Raw genomic sequence first — 19,439 nt, forward strand, 5'->3', positions numbered from 1 at the left:
AAACGGTCTTGTTCTACACGCTGAAGGCAATTCTGAGCTGAATCAGTCAGGACAAAGAATTTAGGCAGTGTCACAAACTGCTTGTTTTCAAGAACATTTTAGTAAATGCAACAGCATTCAGGTACTTCTGTTAGGCATGGGAAGAGAGCCAGCTGATGGAATTATTTCAGAAGATAGTTATGAAAATGTCTCGTTCCCCTGGAAAAGCAGGAGAATGCCGAGCAGCAATTTCTGAAGTGATGAATCTTTTTTTTAAATTAATATATTTGGATAATTTGCATCCTAGAGTTTTAAAAGAGTTGGCTGAGGAACAGTTTGTCTTTAATGTTGTTTTACAATAACTCGTGAAACACAGGGAAAGTTGCAGGAGGTAGGAGGAGAGCAGAGGACATGACCTAGATGTGTATGGCTTGGCCACCTCCGTGTGAACCTGAAGTAAAACACTTTAAAGCCTCACGAAGAACTCGATTAGGAAGTGTTACTGTTATCGATGCCACTTAATAGGCATTTATGGATCCTGTCCTACTAACTTGATGCCTTTTTTTAAATAGGACTCTAGATTTTTTAAAGAGAAAGTACTTGTTTGGATATAATGTAACTTATAAGACATTTGACGTAGTACCTCATGATATTTTGATTTAGGAAGCTAAAATAATACTTAATAATGCTTGTAAGGGGAGAGGTACTTCTGGTGAGGTGTCACACCTCTCAACCCTGTTGTGTTTCACATTTTATCAGCAGCTTGTGAGAAAACGTACAGTTAACATAGTAAAGGTTGACAAATAACGAACAGGGTGTGTCCGTGGCCCAGAGCAGTCCGCCCGTCTGCGCTTTAACTTGGCCCCGTGTCAGCTTCTCCCTCCAGGGACAGAGAGCGCGGGTGGAAGAGCTGGGCTCCGAGTACCAGTTTTCTCTGGGTGATGCTGTAGGTAAAGGGCTGGGGCCACCCTGGGTGTAGCAGATGATTCCATCAGCGCTGGAACCGCTGAAACCTGGTTTCCTAGAAGTAAGTGCCATGTGCTTTCCCTCCACCCCGGCAATAAGCCCAGCTCTCCCCGTCATCCTGCCATGGTTTCCTAAGACTTCCCGTGCTTGTCCATACCTGAAGTCCTGTCCCCTGACTCGGTGCTCCTAACGTCGTTTTCTCAGGAAAGCAGGCTCACATAAAGTTCCCGAGTAGGTTATTTCATCTATATATTTGCCCTGACAAAACTGCCAGCTCTTGGATGATTTCCCTGAGGAAGACACTGATGCATCAGAGAAGGTTCACGAAGAGCCGTGGAAGTGACTAAAGAGAGGAGAAAAGCCTCAAATGGCTTTGCCTAACTGACAGATGGCTACGGGTGCCTGGATCGATAGGGGAGGATATTTAAAGGAATTTAATTATCGAGGGTTCTTCAATCTAGCTATGAGAGACAATGGAAATTTATGACTGGAAGTTGAAGCTAACCCAAATTCACACTGGAAGTAATGCAAAAGGTTTTAGTTGAGACAACTTACCGAAGGTTATAGTGTGTTTATTTTCCATTACTGATTGAAAGGTATGGCTGTAATTGCAAAAAGGCTTAATTCAGGAAGCTTTAAAGTTGTTTTGAAGAGCTATTAGTGTTTCTGTTTGAAACACGTGCTGATACGGAGTTTGCTGAAAATTGCCCCAATAATTCCCAGCCTTGGCTAAATTAGGTGAAATGGAGAAGTTGGTCTCCTGCCACGTGACTTCTTCTGTCGCTGATCGCAAGGGTGAGTTGATGTGCGAGAAAGAGAGACTTGTATCTCAAGGTCACTAGTTAGAGTCCAGCTCAGGCTGAACGCTTGAAACACCACCGTCGGACCGGCGTGATGGTCTCCATTGAAACCCTGCAGGCCACCAAACGTTGACCATCACGTGAGATGGCCGACAGGAGTAACAGGGCTTTTCTTAACAAGCCAGTTGGCAAGGTGAGCATGAAGGCACATGTATTTTCATGCCGTAGCCATGAACAAAATCTTTTTTTCTGGGACAAATCTGAACAGGGGATTTATAGGAAGCTTGTGTTTCTACAGCCCAAGGCCATAGGTGCTGTGTGAGTGAGTCTACAGCATGAAATAACTTTAAAGTAAGAGTATTTCTACAGGAGGTAATGGCTTTTATCATTTCAGCATGGATACCTTGGCCTTCCATATGAAAGTTGGTTTAGGAACTGGGAGTGTCTAAGACAAGGCTTAGGTCTTTCGTGAATTAAGTATTATTGGAATGGTGGTATGGTTCGGGTTTTTTTTAATTTTTGATTCCAGGCCAGGAGGATCTAGGTGCCTTTGAAGGTACAACCTTGAAGCCATACTTAAAACTTTTTCTAATGAGTGTCAATTAAGAAGTTGGAGGACCCAGCCACCTTTCACCAGCGTACCCGTTATTCTGGCACAGCTGGTAGACAATTTTATTGGCAGAAGCATCCTTTTTCCATGTATAGCCTTTTCCATTAAGTAATCTCATTAGAACATACTGTCATGTGAACTGTGGCTGGTAGGAGCGGCTGTAGGGGCAATCCTTTTAAATGTAGGCAAGTCCTGATTCAGAGCACGTTCGCACTGACAAAAGCAAGGACAGGAAGGATAAAGAGCAGTGATTTCCTGTCTCCAAAGGTTTCATATCATGGTGTTTTTCAAACTCATTAGCAGTGACTTGGATATAGTTGCTGCCTAAAGAGATCGTGTAAGAAATTAACTCCTAATACCTTGTAGATGCAGTCACCCTCTCTGATGGTGCCTACCATAGGAATAGGTTTACACCTCAAGAATCAAGTTGCCTGCTTAAGAATTAAGCTGTGGCTGTGAAGCCATCGGATGAGCTTACCGGTCTCCAGGATGTATTGTATACTCGGAGCGGAAATTCAGGGCATACAAGTTGGGGTTAATTATTTAGAGCTAAAGCCCTGGTTTAGATTAATGTTCTCCCTTCACATGTGGGTAGCTGCTCGGCGTGCTGAACCGTAACGGAGCTCTCGGCCCCAGCAGAGCATTAATAAGCACGCAGTGCTATCGGATAGCTCGCGGGAGCAATGTAGTTTACAGTGAGCACTGTGGATAGTTGACAGCATCTTCCCTCTGTGCCCGCTGCTGTGCTGGGCCCGCTTGGTCCGTCCTTTGCCCAGAGAGTGCTCAGGTGTGCCACTGCCCTTGGAGCTGTGCCGAGTTAAATCTTCAGTCCTTAAATCTTCTTCTGTCCCCTCCTGGCTGTTTAGCAGCAGTTGCATCACTGCTATCGTCCTGTAAATGGCACTGGAATAGCACCAGGGAAACGTTTAACACGGGTATGTTATACAAGCCTTGAACAGCTCCAAGGAGCCAGTAACATATGATCATATAAATCACCATGGAAGAGGATGGGCCTTCTGTGGTGCACAGGGCACGGGTTCTGAGCCGCTCTCCGCTGGAGCTGCCTCCATCGTGCATAGTTCACTTCCAGGTACTGGGCATTGGAAGAATGTCCTTCCTTCACCTCATCCTGAAGTCTGGGTTGCTGGATGGCAGTGACTTCTGCGTAGGGCTGTGATAGCATTTGGCCATAGTGGTCTCAAGGCTACTTTCTTCAAGGCTTTTGGGGAGAAAAACTCTGAGTAGTGTCTTGCTTGTCCGAGTAAGCACGATGGGCTGCAGGGTGTAACCTCTACTCCCAAGTTAGCTGGAGGCCACTGGCAGCCTCTGGATCTCTAACAAGAGCCACAACTTTTTAAAGTTGAATTTCTGTCTAGATATTGTATAAGTAATAAGCGATCCTTCTTGCTATCCTAAATGGGAACAATCTGCTTGTTTTGTCAGATTTCTCTTCATTCTGCTGGGACCGAAGGGCAAAGCGAAGTCCTATCATGAGATCGGCCGAGCCATCGCCACTCTGATGTCGGATGAGGTAGGCGTCTTGACATCTCCTAGGTGAAATGGGTTCTCCCAGGTTTCACTTCACTAGCTAATAATGATGTCCTTTCCTCCAGCATGGTCGAGGGGAACGGGCATACACATAAAGCTGAAATATCCAAATGTCACCTCCTAATTCTATCTGTTTACCTAATTATTTCATCTGGCTTCATGTTTTTATAAAAGCATGACTACAGGAAGGTTTTGTCCCTCGTGTGTATTTTCCTGCTAGCAATCACTCTTTCTAATAGACTATGAATTAATCTTTGAATTAATCTTGTCGCGGGGTGCACCTTGTGTCACATTCCACGATGGCAGTAACCCGCAGCTACGCTCCAGGTAATTACCGCAGAAACGGTTACACCCAACACCACAATCAGCGCGTTGCACTGTATCCCAGAGCACTTCTTCATTCAGGCAGTGCTTATATATTACCCGTGAGTAGCTAGCAATTACTCACTAAGCATACACCTCAAGGAGATGACTGGGCTTTCAATATTCATTTACGGCTTCTTTCTTCCAGCATCCCTTGGGCTCTGCGCGTCTGGAACCGATTTACATTATGTTTGTTTCTTACTTTCTCCTTATGCTGTTTTGCTCTCGTACGGTTCCCTTAATTACCGCTCGCCCGGTCTCAGCTCTTCTGTTTTCTGTGATTCCACTGCTTGGAGCAATGGTCTAGTTTTCATAGCCCCAAAGTCCTCCTTCCTGCTGCTGACTGTTCTTATTAAGTCTGTCGCGTGTGCTGATCCACCTTCACTCCAAGTAGTCCAAAAGATTTCTGTAAAATTCAGTATTAATGCTCTTTTTCCTCTTCTCTCATTCGCTCTTCATCAGTAATACTAGTATTTCTAGTATTTTGCCTTTCAGTAAAACTAGTTTGTGCTTCTTGTTATTATTTTTGAGTAAATATTGTCATTGTTTCTACGTCACAGGGTTGAAAACTAGCCTATTTTTTAATAGACTGAAGTAGGTAGGAAAAGATGATCGACACTTTTCTGTGGCTTTGTAGAAGTGTCTTCTCAAAGTATAATTGAAAGTCATGATTTATAGGAAAACTCTTTTTTTGGATGGAAGAAATGGATAATTGCTTTAGTAACATATTTTACAAAGGTTAGAAATGTATATTTTACTAAAAATCAGAAATATGCCTGGAAGAAAAGAATCTCTATCATTAAATGACCAACTGAAGGAAAGGGCTTTCCTGAGGTTCACACCCCCTTGTGCCAAGTGTCCTGATACTCTTTGAGAGGTTTTTGAGAATGAATAAGTTGTTTTTGTAGAATAAAACTCGGTAGCTGCCTCTGGAGTCTGGGCTACAGAAAATGCAAACCTTTTCTACACGGAGTCTCTCTTTTCCTTGCAGGTATTCCACGACATTGCCTATAAAGCCAAGGACCGGCAGGACCTGATCGCTGGCATCGATGAGTTTCTGGATGAAGTCATTGTGCTCCCCCCTGGGGAATGGGATCCAGCCATTAGGATAGAGCCCCCCAAGTCTCTTCCTTCTTCAGATAAAAGGTAATAGCAGGAGACAGATTTAGCTCTGTGATGAAGGACAGCGTGCTTCTGAAAAGGTAGTGGGAAGAGCCGGTGCTTTGGGTACACCAGCGTTATTGAGCAACTGCAGAGTGACCTGCATCCATCTGTCTGTATTACTAGAGATATTTTCAGTCTTGATAGCTGGAGGGAGGATGTTCCTGCAATTCTGTACCCTTTAAGGTGATGTTGTAGGCATATAATAACATAGATGGTTATCCAGACTCTTTGGGGTTCTGCTTGGTCTTTCTAACACGCCACGTTCCACTCTGGCTGCCAGCAGGTCAGCCTTCTAGTCTCCTTTGTACAACATGGCTTCGGGAAGGGCTGCGTAACACTTGTTTGGAGGAACTGTGTGTGGATTCTGTTTTGTGGAGCCGTCAGGCAGTGCAGTGAGCCTCAGTTTGGCTTGCCTTCTTGCCTAGGAAAAACATGTACTCCGGGGGAGAAAATCTACAGATGAATGGAGACACGCCTCATGATGGAGGACACGGCGGCGGGGGCCACGGGGACTGTGAAGAACTGCAACGAACTGGCAGGTCAGTAACGCACCGCCCAGCGTGATGCGCCGGGGGTGATCCAAGCAAGGCGGCAACGTTTCCCTTGCAGAACCGTTTCGCCCCTTCTGCTTTCCATCCCGATATACCGTTTGTATAGGTTGAGCTGTGACCCCAGAACGTCTCCTGGGGTTTTCAGTGCCCAGTTTGAGACTGTCTGAAGGGTTCTGAACATCCAGCCTCAGCAAATTACAAAGCGTCTTAAGTGAGGCACTCAAAAATGAAAGAAGGCCCAGGTAGGTGTCGGCTGTTGGAAGTCTGTGAAGTTAAACAGACTGTAAGGGACGTAAATGTGGCAGGTACAGCTACAGTTTCCATTCGGATTGCTGGAAGTGCTTTAGCCAAAAGCAGAGACGTTCCCTTTTCCAGACATTCCTGTTGTAGTTGAATTGCACAGATGAAGGCTTTTACGGGGTAGAAAAACAGAAGGTAGCAGAGCCCGAGGCCTTACTCTCTGCTTTATTGCTCTGCTTGTATGCCATGTAAAAGTCCACTAGAGTGGGAATGCAGTTCAGGTGGCCGTAAAACAGTGTGCTCAGCGTTTCAGGGTCAATACACAGGTTTTCCTGGTGGCGTTCTGCCCTCCCTCCCACTCTCTGGTTTTTTTAAGTTCTAGTAGAATATCTGAATTCTAGGAGAACAGCCTGAAAGTCTGCAGTTGCACATCGGTGTGCACAAGGCAGTCGATACGTCCTGATTCTGGGTCAGAAAGCAATGTGTGCCTATCTGCCACGTACCTCTCTGCATACAGAGTGTCTGCACAGTCCTGGCGTGGGTGGTGAGCTGCGCACGAGGGAACAAGCGGCAAAACGGAAACATTTTTCATGCTGGCAGTGTCAGAGCCACGTGGAGTTTGTAAGAGTTAAATACTGTCTTGTCTGTGACGGTACAAAAAGAGTATGTCCGCAAGTGGAGCTCTCTTGTTCTCCAAGCTGATTTCATTTACTTGCGTTTTTACTTCTAGTTCTTTTTCTGGTTAACAGTTTGAAGCTTTTTTCCATTTAGCAGATTGTTTGGCTCACCCAACCCTTGTGTCTGCCATGTGGAGAAATTTAGGCAGGGATTTAGACTAGAGTGAATGTATTTTATTACATCAACCAATATAGTTGGGAAAAAAACCCAACAGACAAGCTTCTTGAACTGCGAACTTTAGTGGTCTGTTTCAGCAGAAGTAGGGCTTGTGTTCCTGAAATTTGTCTCTTCCCAGCTGCACCACATGTTCAAGATATTATCTTTCTTTACAAGAGTATCTCAGTGATATCCCCGGACCATCACAGCTGTGATAAGACTGTTATGTAATGTGATGATCTCACTCCTTCCAGATTATACTTCATTTCTGGCAGTGTTTCTGATTGCTTATCTTGGAGACTTTCACTGTAAAACATTTTGCACGAGTCTTCTCTCGCTTGCCTTTTCAGATTCTGTGGTGGCTTAATCAAAGACATAAAGAGGAAAGCACCGTTCTTTGCCAGCGACTTCTATGATGCTTTAAATATTCAAGCCCTTTCAGCCGTTCTTTTCATCTACCTGGCCACAGTGACCAACGCCATCACTTTTGGAGGATTGCTTGGTGACGCTACGGAAAACATGCAGGTGAGCAAGAGCTTTCAGAAGCAACAAATATGTCATTTACCTTTTGCTATCTACAGTCAGAGGGGTGTTTGGCCGCCGACAAAGCTTGAATTCTGGGTACAATTAATAGAGGTATCCTGTGTTTCCACTGAAAGTTGGCTTGCTTTCTCTGCTGTTGGACGGCTGTCCTTGAAAAATTGTACAAGCGCTTACCTTAAATGGTGTTTGAAAGATGGCCAGGCGACAGAGAAGGTCCTTGCTCCTTCTATATAGAGAAGTTCCTCTGATTACTCTCTGTGTTTGTGTCTCGGTTGTACCATTCCAGTCCAGTTAAGTTTACGAAGTCTGATTCAGACTTTCCATGTCATCAGAGCACAGCACTGTATCCTCTGCGTGACTCTTACAATCCCTGGACTTCTGCCTCTCATGGAAAAGCGAGTAAATCAGGAGATGCGACACGGGAGAAAAACGCAAGGTCTTTAGAAAGGCGAATTTTGTAATAGTGGAAGATCAGATCCTGAGAACCATATTGCGTATCCAGAGACAGGCGGGATCAGCGGTGAAGACAAAAGTAGGGGCTTCAAAGGATGGCTCAGTTTTAGATGAAGTCTAAAGGAAAGGGATTCTGTATTAACACTGCTGTAGGTCCTTCGTGTTTGAGTGGAGCAGAATTATGCTCTAGCAGTGTGCTTCAGTGTTCCTTTGGCTTTTGGAAGAGGAAGAAAACATAGGAGGTTGTATTTAGATAGATTCAGTGCAGCCACGTTGAATCTCGAACAATAATTAAGCTTGTAGTGACAATGACTGAATTAGCAATTTATGCAAGTTTAATTAAACCGAACATAGAAAAGGGGGCACCTATCCAGAGCTCTGCGCTTCCCTATGATAAATTACAGGCTAGACTAAGATTCAGTAGGTGGTGGAGTGCCAGACTGCCCTCTCCCCTGTGCAAGTACAGTTCCGAAGCTCAGCTCCGCAGCAGTCGCGCACACAAATGCATGATGGACAACATAAAAAGAAAGAACAGGACATGGAAGCAGAGACTGGAAAGGCCTCCAGGATCCACCAGTGAGCATCACTCTTCTGTCACTGAGTCGCAGAGCAAAGTCTGTCTGCTCTGCATCTGTACGAGGTACAGTCTTAAAAGTAGGGGGAGGAAGGGGACGTGTTACCCGATTCCAAATTTAGTGCACATAATCACTTTATTGTGTCCGAAAGTCTTTTCTGTTACCTTTGTATCCCATGAACATTTATTATCAAGTAGCAAAATATTTTTTGCCACTGAAACTGACAGTATAGTTTCTTAATGCTCACAAAAAAAAAAAATATTTTTTTTTTAAAGAGAAGCACCTTGCATTTCAGGAAGTTGGAGAGTATGTCATTCACCTGACAAGGGGTAAAACTGCTGCCCCGTTCAGCAGGGACAGTCCCGTTGCTTGCACTCGGTCGTGGCGTTGGAGTAAGAGAGGTGCGTTTGCTGTCTCTTGGTTTGGCTGCTGGATCGTCGGCACCGCTCTGCAAGGGGAGAAGATCCCTACCTCTGGCCCTGTCACCAGCAGCGCGGGGACCAGCAGAGACAGCCTCCCCAGGAGGCCTTTTGCTGCCGTTGCCCGATTTGCTTGGCGGCGTGGCCGTGCACGGCCTCATTCCTAGTTTGCAGCTGTTCTTTGCTGCTGCCCCTCTTCCCTTGGGAGGCTTTCGGCTGCCAGGCTCCACAGCGTACCCCAGGGACGGAGAAGGGCGATAAAAGAAGCCAGGCCTCCAGGAGAAGAGCCGATAATGCCTGTGCTCCTGGGAGACCCCTCTGCTGTCTTCCACCTGCCAGGGATTGATGCATAAACGTGTTTCATATAATACCTCTCATGCTGGGGTGAGGTTATTCTTCCACAAACCTTCTCGATGGGATTATGTCTGAGTGTGCAGCCTTCCTCTGATTTGAAAGGGTATTCGTTTGTTGAACGTGACAGTCTCATTTCGCCAAAGCGTGTCTGAGACTGTGAGCTGCATAGGAGGGGAGGCACAACGCGGGGGGGGGAGATAGAAGGAAGAGAAAACACAGGTTGCCTTTAGTCCGTAGTTTTCTCTGCAGTAGATAAAACCCAGTCTGAGTTTTCCTGTTGCTCGGAGGAAAAAAAAGTCCCTAGAAAGACAAAAGCTGCAGGAACAGTCTGTTTTGAGCTCAGCAATTTATTCTCCGTCTTGAAAAGGAAAACCATTGATGCTCTGCAGTTAAGACGACTGCTTTGGTAACGGGGAAGCTCTGCAGCAAATACAAACGCAGCGTAGCCATTAAGGACAGAAACTCCAGGAGCAGCAGCAGGAACCAACGCACAAGTCCTGTCGAGTGCTTTGTCCCTTGCTTCTCAGGGCTTTGTGCTCGGTGAGGGGGGAGTTGGGGCTGTAGCCAGAGAGGAGCGCTGCCAGCCAGGAGGGGGGCTGGGGATGTGCCCCCCGGCCGCCCGCTCCCCATAGCCATTTTGCCATTAAACTTCAGTTCACAGAACTGGAGCAAAGTGCAGGAAAATCATGGCGGAGTTGCTAGAAAAACCAAATCCCTCCAGTCAGTTCATAACACAGCCAAGGCTCAGGGCAGGAGAACATTGTCTATTATTTTCTAATTTGTGCACTTCAACATTTACTTGCTTCTCACGTACAGCGACCAGTTGAATTTACTGCTTTTTATTTATGCACTGATTTAAAATTGAAGTACCAGCAGTTTTTCTGAACAGTTCACTGGCGGATCAGAGATTTAGAGAGTTTGGGCACAACTGGCGTTCCTTTTGCCATCTCAACAAACCTTTATTCACCGTCCTTGTTTGAAAAGGCATTAGGTCTCTTGGCTGCTGCGGGAGCCTGGAAAGGGTTTTGACTGCAGGTTTTCAACAGAAGAGCAAAGTTGTGCATTCTTTGTGCTCAAACGCCCCTGTATCATCAGAGCCGGAGTGCAGCGTCCCAGGGCGCCCAGTTCAAGTTGTTCCTCCAGGGAGCTGCTCAGTGGGATCGGGAGTCCAGGTTCACGTCAGGTGTTGCTCGAACCATTGGGCGTTCCTGCAGCAGGAAAGAGTTTGGAAGCGGGGTTTTCTGTGAGACATCTCAGAGCCTGAGCTGCATGGGATCTTGATACTCAGAAATGCGAGGGAAGGTTCTGCCAGCTTCTACAGCTGAGGAGCAGCACCTAGAAGTTTTCCCCCAGACGTTTTGTCCTCATAGAAAACAGTATTTTTGGGGCTACCGCATCACAGCTCATGCTTCTTATTTCTTGTAAACAATTACGTGACTGCTGCTGGGTCAGTCACTAAAAATCGCCTGTCCCGTGCTGCCTGTCCCAGAGAGCCTGACACGGCCAAACGTTTCTTTAAAAGCTCACTTCAGAGTTTTATGTTTCTGAGAAAAGACACTATTCTTAGCTACAGACACGTGGAAGAATGCAGGGAAAAGAGATTCCAGATGCGCTGGCCGCGAAGGCCCTCTCGGTGAGTAATGCGGGAGGAGCGAAGGGGATCAGCTGTGCCAACGCTGTTCCTTGCCCCAAGAGCAATTGTCTCATCCTCACAAGTCCCCCAAAGGCAGCAAGCAAAGGCTCGCGGGCTCCCGTCCGTGTCCCCTGTAAAAATCTGCGCAATCCTTGTATGAAGGCCGCAGGGCGTCGCGGCGAGCAGATCTCCCTCGCGCTGGTCCCTGCAAGGGCCGGGGCTGTTAGTGATGGGCACCACCGACAGCACTTAGAAATGGAAAGGACCGAGGATGTCACCTCCTGCCAAGGCAAGGTTGTTTCTGTCCACTCTACAGCAGCTTGGCTAGGTTGACGAGTGACCGAATGTGTGTCAGAACAGGCGACTTTTCACCCTTCCTTACCTTTTGCTTCTCTGCGCAGCTGTCATGCTGCTGCTTTAATTACCCAGCGATAACAGCGCTTGGCCACTGGCATTTTGACATCATGTTTGTGCCCAGAAAAACATTTTACAATTGCTTTAGAGAAAGTCCTGCTAGTAATTTAGTAGATAAAAATAAATCTTCTGCTCTACATAGTAACATACTGGTTTGACATATGACAGTGTGAATATACTTTCCTCAGTATCAACGGTAACTTGGGTCTATCCAAGAAAGAGAGCCACAAAACTTAAATTCTTTGCATTACCACTGATAAGTCAGAAAAACTGCAGCCCTGACCCTGACATTTGTCATGGGTGGAAAGAAGGACCTGCATGTGCCATTAATTGCTGGTTGCTCAGCGCGTACAGTATTGATGAGGCTGCTGATTCAGACACAGCTACAACGACGCACATAAGCCTATGCTTAAATCTGCCCCTGCTTGTCGGGTAGGTATTCCTGGAGAGGGTGATGCTGATGGCTGCACGTCTTATTCGGTAGGGGATGATGCTCTTGTTGTTCCTTTAAAACTCAGTCAAGTGTAAACAGACTGGTTTCCATAAGAGCAAAGGAGGTAAGGTCCAGCGAATTCTGCCATTTTTGTAGAAGGATGCACGCCGAGTCAATAATCACATTTTATTGCCATTTACATTTCATCCCCATTTTGCGTTTTAAAAGTAGATATTGTCCAGCTATAGATGGACATGAAAATCCAAGAATGCATCAAGCATGCTCTTTTATCCTTCTCCAGTGAAGCTGTTTTGCCACCCATGCCACAGGTAATTGTAGAGCCCATTAAATATGGAATTTGTTACTTGCTGGTGACATCTGATGAACTTGGGTCTCGCCACATGACTGGTGGATGAAGTCGCCTTGTTTGGTTTGTGTCCCAATTACTGAAACAGTTACTTGAAAGAGAGGCATCTTGTTTATCTAGAAAGAGTGTCTGCTCAACTGGAGAAAGAAAAAACCCGCCCTCCGTTGCCCTGGAGGGTGTCAGCGCTGTCCTCTAGCCACGCTCTGCCCTGTCTGTCTGAAGAGCCCTGCAAGCGTGTATCTTCACTGACAAAGACACGGGAGATGTTCAAGGAGTTCTCAAATCCTTTAAGTGGTCTTCGAAAACACTCTCCTCCCCTTGCCAAATACAATATAGTGTTCTTAAACTCTGGGCCTCAGATGTAACAAGAGGAGCTGCTGGTTATCCTGAGTAACTATGAGTTGTGTGGGATGAACACGTCTTTGTGTGCGGCTGCAGGAGAGGGCAGAAGATGGTCTCCCCTTAGCCTTGGGCATATCGGCATCCAGCATGCCACCCGCCACTAACGTGACTCCTCATTTTCTTGCAACAGCGCTAATAGGAAGGGTTATTCAGTAGAACTCACTTCTCTCCTATGTCTACCGCAGGGCGTGTTGGAGAGCTTTCTGGGCACAGCCGTCACCGGTGCGATATTTTGCCTTTTTGCTGGTCAGCCACTCACAATTTTGAGCAGCACAGGACCTGTCCTCGTCTTTGAACGGCTTCTCTTTAATTTCAGCAAGTAAGTACAAGGGGGGAGGAGGGAGGAGGGGAGGAATGTCTCACACTAATGAAATAGTAGCTAGGGAATGAGATGGCTAGCGGTGGGGAAGGAGGGGATTTAGTGCATGAAATGAAACATCTCTTTGTTCCTTGTTGAGGCTGCAGTGCCCTCATCACATCAGGGATTTTCACCGGCACGCATGTCCCGGAGCGCTGCCCTGTGTGTGGGTGCGTATCTCCTTGGGGCTCTTGGAAATTCTTGGCCAAGTCTGTCCCTGATGAGAAGTCTGCGCTAGCTACAGTCAGTGTGCTGGTCCTCCCCAGCCGCTGCATGCGGTGCCCTGGCTGCTCTGTATTTCCCGTAGGAGCAAAGAAAGGAATCCAGCTCTCGGTGATTTCACTAACCAAATCCCGCAGGTCTCAAGGTTACCAAAAATTTGTCCTTAAATTAGTACTCATTTGAAATAATTGCTATTATTTATAAAGGCAAAAGTACCTATGATAGAAGCAGCTATCCATCTGTTTGTCCCCAGAATTCCTCGGTGGAGCTTTGCTGCATCAAATGCTCTTGGGTTTTTTTTCCTTTTGACTGGTATAAAGAGGTTCTGCTCCCTCCCCACCACGTTGATGCAGCGGCGATAGCTGACACCCAGAGCTAAAGGGAGCCCGTTTTGTTAGGTGTTCTCATTTACTATTCCCACATCTGCAACGGTGGCAAAATATAATGAGAACGCCTAAAAGGAATGGGCACATTCGTTGATGATTTCACATGTGGGACTACTGATACTTTGGACAGTGTTTTGCAAGGAGATGGTTTTAGGGTATACAGAAAAGGCCCCAAATCAGTCGTAGCCCTCCCTTCCCCTGTCAGGGAGCGTTGACAGCATTGCAAGCTGTGAAGGACCTGTGTTTCGGTACGCAAAGGCAAGAGCTGCTGGAGTTAAGGCATTGCTAGGCTTCCTTTCAAAAGCAGTCGCCTGTGATGTGGAACGGCTCTTTGGCCGTTGGCGGTTATTTTTAGAAAAGGTCTATTGAATTATTAAGCTGAACACGGCTGCAGGTTGCAATAAGGCAGGAGACATGGTATATGTTTGGTTGTTTAATTGTATCTCCTTCCTCATTATATTTAATCTCTGTGGGTAGTTAGTCAGAAATAATTGAGAACGTATAATCATGTCTTTCCTGTGAATACTCTGTGAATGCTGGAGAAGCCTTTTGAGGTAGAGAGCTTCTGCTAAGGCAGACAGTGTATTTACATGTGATCCCGCACGCACAGTGCTACGCGGGGCTCTTTGGAATGAGATGATTTCATTTGGTTACTTAACTCTTTTGATAATGCTTGTGGCAGCGTGAGCCGCGTCTGTGAAAATAGCGCAGGGCGGGATGAAACGGGCAGGGTCTGATCCTCCCGCTTGCGTTGTCGAAGTTGGTGTTATTTCATCATCAGTTGGGTTTGAAGCCTGACCGGCCTCGCAGCACGCTCTGGCTGCTGCTAGAGCCGTATTCATGCCAAGCTGGGGAGAAGTTCATCCTGGAGTCGAGGATGCCGTGGAGAGAAGACCTGCACCTTCAAACGCAGCGCAGTCCCCTCCGGCCCGGCCCTGGGACTGCCGCTGTCCTCGCACGGCGAGGGGCAGAGGAGATGGACTTGGAGCCTGTCTCTTCCCCCCCCTGGAGCATAGGCAGGGAGGGATGGGGGTTAGAAAAAATGGACAGAAAATTAGACTAGCCTGGGGAGGGAAACTGGAAGCTGCCGACTGCTGAGAGGTCCGCGGCAGAGCAAGAGGGGGGCTCCCTTCTCTTCTTTCTTCGACTGGAATAAATGAATAAAACCGGGAATAGACATGCTATAGCTGTCTGCATCTGGCGGGCGGGTCAAAGCCCAGGTGCAGCACACGGAAGGAGAAAAGCAAGATGGAAAAACACTTTATACGGTTTTGGGAGGGAGAAGGTGGTTATTTTTAACCCGAGGAGGAGGTGGTGGTTATAAAAGCTATTGTCCTAACAACCTGCTGGAGCAGAATGGCAGGATTTTTCGAGGCAGCCTTTCTCACAAGGAAATTGGAATCAAGTACTGTGATTTTTCAATAACGCATTTGCGGTTGTTCATATTCACAACACCCTGTTCCCTGCTGGGAGCAAAATTAGAAAGACTTCCCATCTACCGATTCATTTAAAGTTTGACTCTGTGCGTGCATGGAGAGATACCTAAAAAAGCCTCGCGTATCCAGCCGTGCATCTCGCTTTGGGTGCCTGCAGGAGCGGCGTTCGCCGCGTCGCCGGCAGAGCAGGTCGATGCTGCAGGACACCCCGGGTCAACTCGCGTCCTGGCTGGTGAGCTCTGCTCCCATGCAGAGTCTCTCTGGTGCCCGTTGTGAAATGAGTCTGGGTTTCCGAGCTGGAAGCCGCGGGAGGCGAGGCGCTGGGCTCCCCAGGAAGGCAGGACCCCAGCCCTTCTGCCTTCCAGCCGCAGAAGCGGGCTGCTGGAAAAGTTTCCCTTCCAGAGACCTCGGAAAGAAAATTAATCATGGCAAAAGTACTTAGCCTGTTGTATCGTGTATGTGAAATGTCCTGTGCTTTTTCATTTCCTCTGTGAGCTTCAGAAGTGCTGCAGGACTTGGAGGGGTAAAAAAAAAAAAAAAAAAAAAAAAAGTAGTTTAAAACCTTTTGAAATTCCTCAGTGGAGCGCGGTCAGCATGCCATCTGGGCTTCTGCCAGCCGTCTTCTCCACACTCGCTCAGATGGATGGCAGCTCCTGCTCTCTGAGGCACTGACTCCGGATATTTCAGAGACCTGTCACTGGGCTCTTTTCTTGGGGGGGGGGTTCCCCTTCTCTTTTTCTAAATCATCATTTTGTTTCTTCCTTGCTCCTTACCCCTCTTCCAGGTCAGACTCTCAGTGTGAGAAGGCTGCAGCCCTCCCTGAGATGTTTATCTACAATAAGGAGAAAGCCTTGCAGGGGCTTGGTTTGGATGCAGATGCCCGACCCTGTCTGAGCCTACCCGACATCCGACCCAGGACCCGCACAGAAAGGCAGGACGCTGCCCAGCAGCAAGCCGATAACTGGCACCCTGCCTGGTCTGCAGCCTTTCCTCCCGTTTTACAGTCGCGAGGTTGTCGTTCCCCCTGCTGAGGGGCTCTCTCGTTCTCTACTCTGCAGTTTTATCCCACGCACTAGAAAATTGCCCTCGAGCCCCTCCGTTGGCCAGGATTTCTGCTGCTGGTGGGGTAGGCGCTTGGGGTGCGCCGTGCAAAATTGCCGCAAAGTTTGCCGCCTGTGGGTGAACGCTGACAAAGGGTAGAGGTGTGTAACAGCCCACCCTGTCTGCCGGGAAATAGTGTGTAAAAACAGGTACGTGGGAGATGCAAGGACGTTTTTTGCTATTACTACGCAAGGTTTGGGGGAGTCCCTCTGCAGTGGGGACTTGAGTAAATGGCGGGACCAGCCTGTAGCCAGCTCTGAAGGCATCCGGTTTTGCCAGGTTGCAAGCGCCCTACCAAGCGTTTTGCCGCTGAGCTAAAACCGCCCTTGGTAGTAGGAGCTAAGCCCTCTGCGAGGCACGCGCGGTTCTCCGGAGGAGCCCGTGCTGGCCCACGCCTGTCCTCTCGCCGCAAACGGGCCGGGAGGGATTGTGCTGCAAGGCAATCCAGCAACCTCCTCCTCCCTCGTGCCTTGGAGAGGCACTTGAAGACGCCTTTCTGCTATTATGTTTTAGAGCTGTGGGTGGTTGTCTGGTGTAGCCTGCATTCCTAAGGTGTCTTGAAGACGGCTTTCGCTGCTTTTTATTTAAAGGCAGGCTGACAGGGAGAGACGTCCAGTTTTTTGTGCAACACTTGATGTAGTTGGGGGAAGGAAGAGAGAAACTCCTGGGCCCCATCCCCTCCCCAGAGCTTTCTGACGCTGTTAGGGACTTTGCTCTGAGACTTGCCACAGAAACTGCCCTTCCTCCTTTGTCCTTCGACACGGCAGGGCTCCTGCCTTCCAGGGAAGACGGGCTGGCTGGGGCTGCCGGCCCCGCCGCCCCCCCGCTCCCTTCCCCAGAGCAGGCAGTAACCTCCCGGCAGGGCTTTATCTGCTCTGGTGTTCGCTTTTCGTGTTCGTTTGGCCCTCAAAGCCTGCCTCGTGTTTGGTCCTCAAAGCCTGCCGTCGGGGCACGGCAGCCTCGAGCAGCAAGCAAGGGGCGAACAAACTTCCCAGGAAGGAGCGATGCAGTTCGCTCCATCGTTCTCCGCAGCCTGCCGTGTCCTGGCACCAGGGTTTGTCATCTTCTGCTTTGTACTTTTTGATCTGCTGCTGCTGCTGTTTTGCTTTCTGCAGATAGTGCAAGGGCCTGCGAGGTGGACATGCAGGCTCCTGAGTGTGAGACGTGGCAGGAGATTGCTCTTCTGAAGCAGATTTGTAAGCTGTGGTTACGTCTTCAGCTGGTGGAACGCTGTCGGCGTTGAGCTGCTCTTGGTCTGGACAGCTGGATGTTTGGGCCTTTACAGCCTGTGCGTGTTTGCCAAGGGAGGATTTTTACTGGGAAGCCTAGAAAGAGCTTGAATTCACTGGTAACATTTATTAGTTGAGGCATGAGGAAGACTGATCACTTCTGCGTGTTTTTCTGCCCCCTTGGCTATTAAAGCGCACCGCATACATTTATGGAGTTGCCTGGCTGAAAACGGAGGGCTTAGCTCTTGGGAGCGCTCTCACTGAGTCTAAATGAGCACAGGTCCCAGACGCCGTGCGTTCGCCGCTTCTCGCTGGCGAGATCCTGCTTGGATTTATGTAACCCCGATATTTTTCCTTCCTGCCACCCCTGTCTTGTTGCAGAGACAATCATTTTGACTACCTGGAGTTTCGTCTCTGGATCGGCCTTTGGTCAGCCTTCCAGTGTCTCATTCTCGTCGCTACCGATGCCAGCTTCCTGGTCAAGTACTTCACCCGCTTCACCGAAGAAGGTTTTTCCTCCCTTATTAGCTTCATCTTCATTTACGATGCTTTCAAGAAGATGATCAAGCTGGCAGACCATTACCCGATCAACTCCGAGTTCAAGGTGGACTATATCACGCATTACTCTTGTGCCTGTGAACCACTAGATCCAGGTAAGAGAATGTTTAATTAGCTCTCCAATTTGCAGATAGGAGATTGCGTTTGCTTTCTTTTTCTATTGTGCTGCAGTCCAGATAATAAACAGGTAGATTAATCCTTCTTTATCGGTTGTCTTCAGATATCTTATCTTAGCCTTATTTTGAAGCTGAGGGGTGAATTTCACCCTGCGTGCCAACCGGAATGTCCTTATGGCCGACCTTCCTGGGACTCCTCGTGTGAGCATCACTACCAGTGGAGAAGCTGTCTCTCTACCCTCGTCTCCTTGCATCCCTGTGGCTGTGAATTTTGAATGGCATTCCTCTGAGAAGTCTGTGAAGGGACAGAAGTGGTGGCCAGGTCACTGCCATGGTGCTCAGGTCACTCCTCGTATCTGCTGTGCCATTTAGTCAAGTGCAGGAGCTGGATTTATTCAGGGTGTTACCCAAACATGGGTGGTTTCCCACCTCCTGGCTGCATGTATGAGTGGAAAAGCACAAACAATTCCTTCCTAGAGCGGAAGGGAAGTATATCCAACAGTTCAGCCTATCACCGGAGTGTGGGCTGCAAGGCAGGTGTAGCCAGCATACGTGTAGATCTGGCAACCCAACCAGGAACAAAAGGTTACAAAACCCAAATACAAACAGAAGTACGCTGGCTCGTACCACCAGGGAAGCTGTGACCACTCCTAGGATCCTTCAGACAATGAGGAGTGCGTAAGAAACTTGGTTTGTGCTCAAAGTAAACTTCAGGTTATCTCAACATACCTGTCAAACAGGGAAAGCTTCTGGTTGCTGCTAGCTGTCTCTGTGCAAAAGGTGTCGGGAACTGGATCCCTAGGAGCTGTGTGCTTACGTTAGTTATAGAGCGTAGGGGCTCTGCAAGCACTCGGATGTTGGTCTAGTTCTGCTTCCATTTGAGTGGCAGGGTGTTTTCCTTTTCGGAGTTAGGACGATGGGGAACGGTCAATGCCGAAGTGAAAGTCTCCGCTTCCCATCTAAACGGGTACGGCGCAGACCCGGTGCTCGGTGGTACAGCTGGCATGTGTAGAGGGAACGGAGCATGTGGCAGAAGCCCACGTGTTGCTTCCTGAGAGATCTGTGCCTGGAAATACAATGCTGGTCTTTACCTTTGTAAGCAAGCAGGGGGAGGATCAGCCTGTGTGGTTTGATAAAGTTCACAAACCCTCACTGCCACAGTTCTCTTTGCATCCGATTTACTACTTTGCCAGATGTTTGTTTCAGAGGGTAAAGATGACCTTATCGTCATCATCTCCAAGTGCTTCTTCCTTAGTTTTTCGAGTAGCGTTGCATAAACCTTGAATAGGAGGAGTGACGGATAGTCCTGGAGGTGCTGACAGCAGTCTGTCCAGGTAACCCTCTGGGACTTGGCTCCAGCCACACCAAGCTCTCCTGCTCAGATC

The 19,439-nt window shown here is 48.0% G+C and overlaps 1 protein-coding gene across 6 annotated transcripts in view; it reads left to right on the top strand.

The window, feature by feature from the left end:
- SLC4A4 (solute carrier family 4 member 4) overlaps positions 1-19,439 on the top strand; it is a 227,753-nt gene that overhangs the window by 172,429 nt on the left and 35,885 nt on the right. For all 6 annotated transcript variants that reach the window (XM_075501329.1, XM_075501335.1, XM_075501332.1 and 3 more), the window contains exons 9-14: positions 3,799-3,886; positions 5,258-5,412; positions 5,856-5,969; positions 7,406-7,580; positions 12,834-12,967; positions 17,762-18,033. In XM_075501329.1, the coding sequence (XP_075357444.1) occupies positions 3,799-3,886; positions 5,258-5,412; positions 5,856-5,969; positions 7,406-7,580; positions 12,834-12,967; positions 17,762-18,033 (938 nt within the window). The remainder of the gene's footprint in view (positions 1-3,798; positions 3,887-5,257; positions 5,413-5,855; positions 5,970-7,405; positions 7,581-12,833; positions 12,968-17,761; positions 18,034-19,439) is intronic.

The sequence above is a fragment of the Mycteria americana genome, chromosome 4 (assembly GCF_035582795.1).
Source record: "Mycteria americana isolate JAX WOST 10 ecotype Jacksonville Zoo and Gardens chromosome 4, USCA_MyAme_1.0, whole genome shotgun sequence".
Taxonomy (NCBI): Eukaryota; Metazoa; Chordata; class Aves; order Ciconiiformes; family Ciconiidae; genus Mycteria; species Mycteria americana.